Source organism: Arachis hypogaea, chromosome 16 (assembly GCF_003086295.3).
Source record: "Arachis hypogaea cultivar Tifrunner chromosome 16, arahy.Tifrunner.gnm2.J5K5, whole genome shotgun sequence".
Taxonomy (NCBI): Eukaryota; Viridiplantae; Streptophyta; class Magnoliopsida; order Fabales; family Fabaceae; genus Arachis; species Arachis hypogaea.
The window spans coordinates 16,106,473-16,118,010 of NC_092051.1; the positions used below are offsets into that span (position 1 = coordinate 16,106,473).

At 24.6% G+C, this 11,538-nt stretch overlaps 1 protein-coding gene across 5 annotated transcripts; it reads left to right on the top strand.

Moving 5' to 3' along the window:
- Positions 1-6,682: 6,682 nt before the first annotated feature.
- Positions 6,683-10,597, top strand: LOC112758056 (calmodulin-binding protein 60 B). Of its 5 annotated transcripts, none has more exons than XR_003179496.3 (8): positions 6,683-7,008; positions 7,103-7,181; positions 7,280-7,341; positions 7,424-7,893; positions 7,968-8,134; positions 8,406-8,543; positions 9,053-9,147; positions 10,174-10,597. XR_003179496.3 is itself a non-coding variant. In XM_025806625.2 (8 exons), exons 1-8 carry the CDS (start codon positions 6,950-6,952, stop codon positions 10,296-10,298), a joined length of 1,170 nt encoding a protein of 389 aa, XP_025662410.1. In that variant the 5' UTR covers positions 6,683-6,949; the 3' UTR covers positions 10,299-10,597. The 5 variants fall into 5 exon arrangements, 4 of the variants coding, with proteins under 4 accessions (XP_025662410.1, XP_025662411.1, XP_025662412.1 ...); XM_025806625.2 differs by having other exon boundaries at positions 9,078-9,147; XM_025806626.2 differs by having other exon boundaries at positions 9,081-9,147.
- Positions 10,598-11,538: the final 941 nt, after the last annotated feature.

Genomic DNA, 11,538 nt, shown 5'->3' on the forward strand with positions numbered 1-11,538 from the left:
CTTAGATTTATATATTCCATTATTCCAAGAACTTTTAGTCAGATCTAGTTGTTACAACTCACAACTATTGCTTGCTTCTTCACCAGTCTTCCCCAAGCAGTATCGTTGACTTTAGGCCAGCGTTTCATACAAATTTTTTCCCAAAACAGAGACTACTCTTATTATTAATACATTTTATGATCACAATTTGAGAATAGTATCAATTAAAAAGCACTTGCTGATAATAATTTATTTTTATGTTGGTATTTTATATTTTGATATTTTTTTTTGTTATTTAACTCTTAAGTTTATATTTCGATAGCGTCATAAAATTTTGGTTAATATAATACTTTAAATTTAGATTATATTTTAATATTTATATTAGATTATAATTATATTTTAATGTATTTATTTATATTTTATTATAAAACAGTTGTTTTAATTTTTTTTTTTGGTGACTAAACAGTTGTTTTAATTGAACCATAATTAAATCGATTAAATCAATAATTAAAATAATTTAAATAATCGGTTCGTTTTTTAGATCCTTACTACTCTACAGAAAACATTTAATTTGTTACCATAGTTTTTTTTTTTTTTTGTGTGTCTATTTGTTACCAAAGTTGCAATAATAATATAATATAAATAAAAAAAACTTTGAAAATTCTTTTAAAAAATATTAACATGGATCTTACACATATCCCCTGTTGTCAGTACAATTTTCATGCCATATAAATGAATTAATATTTGGTCATCAACCTTATTTTACATGGACTGATAAAGTGATGACGGATAAGATATCTTGGATAAGAAAAATTACAAAATCATTTTTTTCTTATTTCTCTTTTTTTTAAAAATGATTTGGTAACTGGACTTAATGAATATTAGTTTTATTTGTAGGTATTTAATTCGATCCAATTCTTACAAATAAAATTGGCAATTCAATTTATAGCAAATTAATTATTGAAAGCAGAGTAAATTAAACTACGAGTAATATTAATTATGAATTTAAACTTAATTCAATTCAATATATTCGTATTTTTGATATATTATAATATGTAATTAAAAATTATAATACATACATAATAAAATTGATGAGATCGAATCAATATTTTTTAATATAATTTTATTATGATTTTATTATTTTTAATTTTAATATGTATTTAATCTTTTTTTTTTCTATTTTATTAGTATGTGTTTGCAGTTTGCACCATGGCTCAAAGAACAAAGGCCATAGCCGCCTGGAGAGCAACCCATATCCACTCAGATGTGGTTTAGGAGATGCAAGTCAGCCTACGCAACTTGGCAGAAGCATGGGTACCATAACCCGTGTCCCACTTAACTTGGGGGTAAGTTACTGTTCCCTATTATTATCTCCGTTATTATCCACGTGCGGTATCTCCACAACGTGGAATAATTTTTCATGTATTAATTAAGAGAATGAATCACCCACTATTCATTCAGAAAGATCTAGGAAATTATCACTCTATTTTATAAATATCTCACTAAATTTAGATATTATTATATTCTCTCCTAACTCATTTAAATTTACTTAAAATTATTGCTGCATCAAAATCTTTAGTTGGTACTCTATTACTGTTTTTGAAATTGGCGTGAAGACATCTTTAGCACTCTTATCACCATTTTTAACTTCTTTTCCGAACCTAAATTAATTTACAATCTGTTTCAGGTACATTCCAAAACAATATATTTATAAAAATATAAAATAATTAAATATTGTATTTAATTAAAAAAATATTTTTAGTACCGATAAAATCAAATGAGAGAATTTTAAGATGCAAGTAGAATTTAAGAGTGAGAGATTTCTCACCTTACAAATAAAATAAGATTGAATTTTAAAAAATTTTAAACCTGTAACTAAGATTAAGATAGAATCTAAATACTATCCTACTTTATACATTTTTAGATAGAGGCGGAGCTAGATAAAATATTAGAGGAAGGCCAAAAATATTTATACAATAAAATAAGATTAAAATAAAATTTTAAGAGGGATTAAACAAAAATTTACATATAATTTATATGTAAAAAATTAAAATTAGGGGGGCGACTGCCCCCTTTCTTTATAAGTAGCTCCGCCCTTGTTATCAGACTTAAGACCTACTAACAAAATATCAGTAATAATCTAAAAAGAAAAAGTCTAAGTTAGTTATATCCTAGTTTGTTTTTTAATGGGATCAATCTAAAAATGGTAAAATGTATTGTTCGTTAAAAATATTATTTATACATTAAAATCAGCTACTATATATTTATATATAATATATATTATTTAATTTATTTTTAATATATATTTTATATTTTAACATATATTTTAAATTAATAATTAATTTTAATATACATCAAACATAATTAAACTTTTTTATATTTAAATTAAAAAATTTAATATTTACGAAATATACAATCCATTGAGTATTTACTAATTTAAATACGGTCACATATACTGAGACACAAAATTCATAAAAATACAATCTAGTAACTCAGTATATATCTGAATAAATAACAATGTGTAAAAACAAATAAATCAGATTTATAAATAAATGTGCAGTTTATATATATGTATTCTGAATTTAACCGATTTATTTGTTTTTATGATTTTTATGTTTCAGTATCCAAGTAACACGTATTTAAATTAGTAACTCTATGGATTATATATTTCGATAAATATTAAATTTTTTTAATTTAAATATAAAAAACAAACATACTTGATTGTATATTTTATTTTTCAAAAGTTGTGTTAGGAACTTCCCGAAAATTTGAGTGGATTGATATTTTGGGATAAAGGGTTAAATTCGATTCTGAATATCACAATTTAAATTAGTCCTCAACAAATATTTTTAATTAAATTTATCTTTTAAATATTTTAAATTAATTACGTTAGTCTTTTTGTTATTTATTGATGGTGTCAATATTTTTTATTGTGGCTCGTTAAACGATATTATAAAATATACATAGAAGTTTTAATTGACTATTAACATGATAAATTTATGAAATTATATCAAATTAAAATCTAATTGAAGAAAAAACTTGAGATATTAGAATTTTTTAATTTAGAATTGATTTAATCTAATTTTATAAACTTATTATATTAACTACCAATTAAAACTATTAAGTGTGTGTTGTGATATCACTTAACGTATTATATGACGAAGAACTAAAATAACTAACTTAAAATTTTTAAAAAATAAATTTAATTCAAAAAAAGTTTCAAAGACTAATTTAAAAAATAAATAATTTTTTCGAAACTAATTTGACCATTTACTCATATTTTTGCGAGTAGAAAACATTTGTCTAATTTAAGAGCAAATAAATAATATTTTCAAAATATAAAATTAAACTTTTAAAAATTAATTTTTCTTTTTACCTTTTTAAACTAATAATTCTCTAATATGGCTGATGTATATAACATAAATGAAAAATTTTATTTACTTTAAAGTTTGTTAATAGCTATTTTAAGAATATATATTAAAGTTATTATCATTAAAATTTTTAAATTTTGTATTTTAATAAAAATATAACAAATGTATTAGAAATTAAATTTAGCACTCTTATCACCATTTTTAACTTCTTTTCCGAACCTAAATTAATTTACAATCTGTTTCAGGTACATCGCAAAACAATATATTTATAAAAATATAGAATGATTAAATATTATATTTAATTAAAAAAATATTTTTAATATCGATAAAATTAAATGAAAGAATTTTAAGATGCGAATAGAGTTTAAGAATAAAAGATTCTCACCTTACAAATAAAATAAAATTAAATTTTAGAAAAAATTTAACTAAGATTAAGATAGAATCTAAATACTATGCTACTTTATACATTACCAGACCTAAGACCTACCAACAAAATATCAGTAATAATCTAAAAAGAAAAAGTCTAAGTTAATTATATCTTAGTTAGTTTTCTAGTGGAATCAATCTAAAAATGGTTGAACTTTAAAAATGTATTGTCCATTAAAAATATTATTTATACATTAAAATTAGTTATTATATATTTATGTATAATATATATTATTTAATTTATTTTTAATATATTTTATATTTTAACATACATTTTAAACTAATGATTAATTTTAATATATATCTAACGAACATAATTAGACTTTTTTATATTTAAATTAAAAAAATTAATATTTACAAAATATGCAATCCATTAAGTATTTACTCATTTAAATACGGTTACACATCATAAATACTGAGACACAAAAATCATAAAAATACAATCCAGTAACTCAGTATATATCTGAATAAATAACAATGTGTAAAAATAAATAAATCAGATTTATAAATAAATGTGCAGTTTGTATATATGTATTCTGAATTTAACCGATTTATTTGTTTTCACACACTATTACTTATCCTAGATACTAAGTCATTGGATTATGTTTTTTTATGATTTTTATGTTTCAGTATCTAAGTAACACGTATTTAAATTAGTAACTACTCTATGGATTATATATTTCAATAAATATTAAATTTATTTAATTTAAATATAAAAAGCCAACATAATTGATTGTATATTTTATTTTTCAAAAGTTGTGTTAGGAACTTTCCGAAAATTTTTGAGTGGATTGATATTTTGGGATAAAGGGTTAAATTCGTTTATAAAATATCACAACTTAAATTAGTCTTTAAAAAATATTTTTAATCAAATTTATCTTTTAAATATTTTAAATTAATTGTGTTAGTCCTTCTGTTATTTATTGACGATGCCAAAATTTTTTATTGTGGCTCGTTAAACGATATTACAAGATATACATAGAAATTTTAATTGACTATTAACATGATAAATTTTTAAAATTATATCAAATTAAAACCTAATTAAAAAAAAAACTTGAGGTATTAGAATTTTTTATTTTAGAGTTGATTTAATCTAATTTCATAAATTTATTATATTAACTGTCAATTAGAAGTATTAAGTATGTGTTGTGCTACCACTTAACGTGTTACATGACGGAAGAACTAAAATAACTAATTTAAAATCTTTGAAAAATAAATTTAATTCAAAAAATGTTTCGAAGACTAATTTAAAAAATGAATAATTTTTTCGGAATTAATTTGATCATTTATTCATATTTTTGCGTGTAGAAAACACTTTTCTAATTTAAGAGCAAATAAATGATATTTTCAAAATATAAAATTAAACTTTTAAAAATTAATTTTTCTTTTTACCTTTTTAAACTAATAATTCTCTAATATGGCTGATGTATATAACATAAATCAAAAATTTTATTTACTTTAAAGTTTGTTAATATCTATTTTAAGAATATATATTAAAGTTATTATCATTAAAATTTTTAAATTTTGTATTTTAATAAAAATATAACAAATGTATTAGAAATTAAATTTTACACATTTTTCTATAAAAACCTTGTTTAATAATTTTAAAATATATGTTAGTTAAATCCATACCTTTAAAACATTTAATAAATTATACTGAACGCATATTCATATCTATGCAAAGTGGGTTATGATTATTGCGTGTTGACTGTTGAGTTTGCATATTATATGTTCATGTAACATTGCGAATTAATTTTGATGCTTTGATTAATCATTAGGTCGATGCATGCACTAGGCTTATGATAAGAGAATTGCAGGGCAATTATCCCTAGTTAACTTATATCATTCTGACTTCTGGCCTGGGTGTGTTTTTTTAATGTTTTCTTTGAATATAATTATGCTCATCAGCTAAAGTGCTTCTTAATTCTTTTGCACCAATCCAATGATTTAACTCAAATTTTGGTGCAATATATAATATTGCGGGAGAAAAAATGGTCACTGAAAAATATGAAATAACTGTTGTCAACTCGTATTTTTCTTTCGTTTTTTTAAGGGGAAAAAAAAACTACATGTTTAAAAAATAAAGTAATGTTGACCGCGACCACCAAACTAATTAAGCTATTTCAATTAGCGTGATAATCATTAATAAATATGAATTGCATAAAAAGACAGATAGTCAAACAGAAATATATCATGAGAACGAAGAATAACTATTTAAATAGATTAGGTAATAATTATTTCTACTATTTTTCACGTTTGGAAAGACGTTTTCTGTTCAGCAAGAATATGAACTTAAAATGTCATATAGGGTTAAAGACTAGCATGTAGTGTTAGTAAATGGCAAAAGGAAAAAAATTAATTAAAGTACCCTTGGATTAATTAGAACTGCCACAGTTAACAAATAACCGTAATATATAGCACTACATCTGTATATAACATATTATCATCATCTATACAAAGGAGAGCTTTTCACAGAAATTGCTGGGGCCGGAAATTTCTTGGCAAGGAAAGGAACGCGAACTATCCTGGAAATTGATATGGTTTAATTATTATTTTATGATCCCTGGGTTGTTAATTTGTGTGTTTGAGGTTGGGATGTGATTTTAAGTTATTTAAAAATAGTTTTACGTAAAAATAATGACTGAAAAATTTTAAATAATTTATGATGTTCGATTAAATTATTTAATATAATATATATTTATATTTTATCATTTTCATGCGAGTGATATAAACAATTTTATTAGAGAGCATATATATAATATATAGCACTCTAAATTATTAAATTTTGAATTTTTGTGTTGCCCCGTAGTTTAATTAGGGCAAAACTAATTTTATAACTGCATAAACGTTAGAAGGCTTTCATAAGACGCGGCATTAATAAACGCGGGGTGGTGGTGGTGCAACACAATTCGTTTTCCTCGAATGTTCATATTGAAATTAATTAATCTTCTCTCTTAGGTTCGCAGCTAATCTCTATAAATTAAAAAGCACTTCAATCAGCATCATGAACGTTAATGTGAAATTAATATAATCCTTCTTGATAAGTGATAGTTCGTTCTTAGTAAGTAGTGATCTGATAGCCCTACATACAAAGATCAAGTTAACTTTACGCAGCTTAAACTAGCGGGTTTTAGTTGTTGAATTTGAATAATATTGATTATTGTGTTTCTAAAATGAACACACTAAGCCAAGCTGGAGACTTAAAGCGGAGACGTGAGGAGGGAGGCATCTGGTATCAATAAACAAATTCTAATTTCTTATCTGCTATATTGTGTGTTTAATTAAGTTGTGGTTTCTTTCTCTTGTGTCTTGTGTTAATTACTTAGTATCAGGACTGGAAAATATGTGAAGCTCAACATAGAAACGGAAATCGTGCCGGCTCTCACAAAATTCATTCGGAAAGTGGTAACAAAATACATAACACTCTTTTTTATTTTCTTTGAAAAATTCGGGAAGTAGTTAACTTAACGCTTATGGTCTCTGTATCGTATTATTTCAATTAGGTAAAGGAGGAGTTGGAGAGCAAACTGTCCGTGGCGGAGCTCAAAGCATCACTACATTCAGGGTTTGTTTTAATTTCTTCCTCTTAATTAATTTAATTCTTAATAATATGGATGAAGTAATTGATGTAATTTAATTTGTTGCAGCGTAACGACGACATCTGCTAGGGCGGCGGAGAAACGCTACAAGTTGGTTTTCAAGGGTGATTTGGGTGATACAATTTATAAAGACTCCAAAATCAAAGCGAAAGAAAATGATGTTGAGGTTTCTCTATATGATACTGTGAGTAATTCAGTAGTAACACATGGCCCACTGTCTTCCATTAAGGTCGAGATTTGTGCCCTCAACGGCGATTTCGGCTCCAATGGAAGGTGGAGCACAAGCGAATTCAAGCACAACATCGTTCACCAAAGAGAAGATAAAGCCATGTTACTAAAAGGAAAAACGGTTATCACACTAAAGGAAGGAGTTGGTCACATCAACATGAGCTTCACCGGTAACTCAAAGCGTACAAGAAGCAGCCGTTACAGATTAGGAGCCATTGTTCACTTACCTTGTCATCAACAACACGTCGGAGAAGCTGTAAGCAATCCTTTCAGGGTCAAGGAAAGCAGAGGTCACTACTCAACTAATTATTTACTTAATAATAATAATTAATTACACATAATCTTAATCATCAACCATTATCAGGGAATAAGAAGCATTACCCTCCCTCACCTAAGGACGAAATATGGCGATTGGTCAACATATCAAAAGATGGTCACGTCCATGACCGCCTCTTTCGTCACCTTAAAATCCAAACTGTTGACGATCTCTTGCGTTTTGACAACCCCACCGATCTTCCTTTGTTACAAAAGGTATGTTATTTGTTCATGTTTTATTTTTTTACTATTTGAAACTTAATTATTAATAGGTTTCAGCGAACATGCAAAATTTAAATTTTTGATGCATTTATTGTATATTTATTAAAATAAATTATTTAAAATTTTTTATTAATAACAATCTTAACTCGTGTTCTTTATGCCCTTAGGACAAAGTTAGCTAAACCTTTATTAATATACAGTGCAGTGCGCGTGTGATTTGAGTATATGATAGATTTTCACTTGAATCTTCTGTTTTTGGCCACAGACATTTGGCCAAAGTCCAAGAAAGCTGAGGGAAACACTTAAGCATGCTAAGACTAGTTGTTATCCTCCGCCGGCAGTGACATGTCAAGGACAAAAGTGTCATCCGCAGAATATTATCATCAACTCCGATGATGATAAGGTACACCTACCTCTGATCCGTATAGGTAGTATCATACTTCTTTTAACTTGAATCTTTGTGATAATTAATTAGTGGGACAAAACAGAATTACTGATCATCAGCTTTTAAATATACTAATCCTGTTATATCTCTGGTAATAAGAGTTGTATAAATAATTATTGCAGGACTTTATAAACTGGTTTAGGCGATGCCTGTTAATTATCATTACAATACAATAACCAGGATGAATTATTATTTCATTTAGAGTTAATAAGAAATTGTAATAGTTAGAGTTGTAAAATTTACTCTTGCCTATACATGGTAAGAAAAAGTTATTATTTTACCAGTGTTTTTAAAGAGCTCTATATTTTGAGATTCTAATCGACCTATCTGACTAGGATCATCATTGGTAATAATCCTAGATTAACGTTTGATTTTCTCTTGTATTTTTACTTTGATTTAAAAAATAAAAAATTCATGAATATATACCTACATTATTATTTATCGATGGATATCTGATGATATTATAGTATGCTTGGTTGACAATATATACAGCAGCATGTTGAGGAGACACTAGCATTTGCACATACCTTTCCAGGCCCAATGGCAAGTCTACAACATCAAGGTATGAATTATGCAAGTATGTATATGTATTAAACGGATAAATAAATTACTGTTTTGGTATTATCTAACTATTTGGATTAAGTTTTATTCTTAGTTTTTGAAACCTTCTATTTTATTCTAATATTTTATTTTGTTTTATTTTAATTATTTAGTCACAATTTTTTTTTATCTTTTAAAAGTACTTTTTTTTATTGTCATCTTTATCTAGGTAATGTCAACAACATAATTATAATAGTAGTTGTAATGACCTTGGTAATTGTAATAATTTGATAATAAAACTGATATAGAAATAAGAAAAAAAATATAATAAAATAATTTTTTAAAAGAAAAATTAATTTTAATAAAAAAAAATAAACTAGAATACAAATAAAATATTTAAAATAAAATTAAGATATTTTAATTATTAAAAAAAAAATAGAACTTAACCCACAGGATAAAGCATTACTTTATTATATCTATATTAAACAGTTTTGTACTTTTTGTTAGAACACAGATCTCTTAATAATTTTGTAGTACTGCCTATCTTTCTTTATCTAGTTGTGCAGTAATCTTGTATGTGATTCAAAAAATAAATTCAAATAATTTTGTATTAACAAAAAATTACTCGAATTTTATTATCGACAAAAATATTTTAAAATAATTTAAAAATACAATAAAAATATTTAATATTAAATATGTATTTTTTAAAAAATATTTTAAAAATTAAATTTTAATGCGATTTTTTGTAAACATGATTAAAAAAGTGAGATATTTTTATTCTTAGTTGATTTTTCGCTGAGTATATATTTATAATATATTTTTTGATAATACATATTTAACGTTGGATATTTTTATCATATTTTTAAATTATTTGAGAGTATTTTTATCGATAACAAAATTTTAGTATATTTTTTAACGACAAAATTATTTGAATGTATTTTTGCCCGTTTATCCTTTTATATATATATATATATAGTATTTAACAAGCTATGCTTTAATTTTAGCTTCCTTGAATTTGTTTATCCATCTGCTTTATCATATCATGCAGATCAACTAGGAACGGGGCAAGATTTTGTCCAACCTTCTACCTCAACACCACACGTTGCTGGAGCAGATAACAATGGCCAGTTTGATTTTGAAAAAGAACTGTTTGAGCTACTATATATCCCCTGAAACGCGCATAGAAGGGAATAATTATTGGGATTATTGTTTCTGATGAGTTCATATGACATTTTAATATGGCAATTTCTATATTGTATGTGTGGGAATAATTGAAATGCATGGGGGCGAAGATGTATAGCACTTATTAGGCTCTCTCTATAGTTTATATATAGCTATTTGAAGAACTTTGAAAGACAAACACATACGGCAGTGTTTGGCAATGGGCCGGGTAACTTTATTCAATTATAATTTAGGTATTTATTTGTATTTGTTAATTTTTTTAATCAATAAAAACAATTATTATCATTTAATATTGAGTTTAGTTAAATGTGTCTTTAAAATATATGTTAAAATTATTTATTTTAAAATTATTTTATGAAAAGATATAATTTTATATTTTTAATATATCTTTTATTTCTTTATTTTAAAAAATATTAATAATAATTTTAACACGTTTTAAAATATATATTTTAACTAAATTATTTAATATTTTTTGTGTCTAAATTATTTAACATTTAATAAAACAATTATTCACATCATATATATTTTTATATAAAATTAATAATTAAAATTATTAACATATTTAACTAAATTATTTTACCTGATCTATATCTTTAAATAAAAGACTTTTGTCTTTTTGGAGACTAATTCAATGGAACAGACAACAGTGGTGGTATATATAATTTTATTTTTCCGAAACGAGCAAAGATATATAGGCTTTCGGACAAAGTAAATAATGGAATGTATGATTATAAGAATTAATGGCAATGGAGAAGATAGCTAGGGTGTTCAAATCTAAACCGGTCCAAATTAAACTGTTCATTCAATTTAATTCAAACTGAAAATCAATTAAAATTGTACTAATTTAGATTTGATTGAATTTTATTTTTTGCAAATCATTGGATTGGATTGGATTTCGGATCTATTTTTCATTACCGATCCAATCCAATCCAAATCACACAATGTGCTATAATATTATTATTTTATTATTATATTTACAATTATACTTATAACATGTTCAATTTGTTATACATTTTTATATTATTCATGTATTATTATTATTTAATAAATATTTTATGTTCAAAATGTTATTTATTTATTTATTTTAACTAACCTATAATTTTATTTCTATTATTATGTTATCGACTTATCGTTAGTTTTTTGAGATATTGTTAAGACTTGTTATATGTATTTAATTTTTTTAATTTACAAAACCGCAAATCTAATCCAATCCAAAGCACTTGAAATTGGA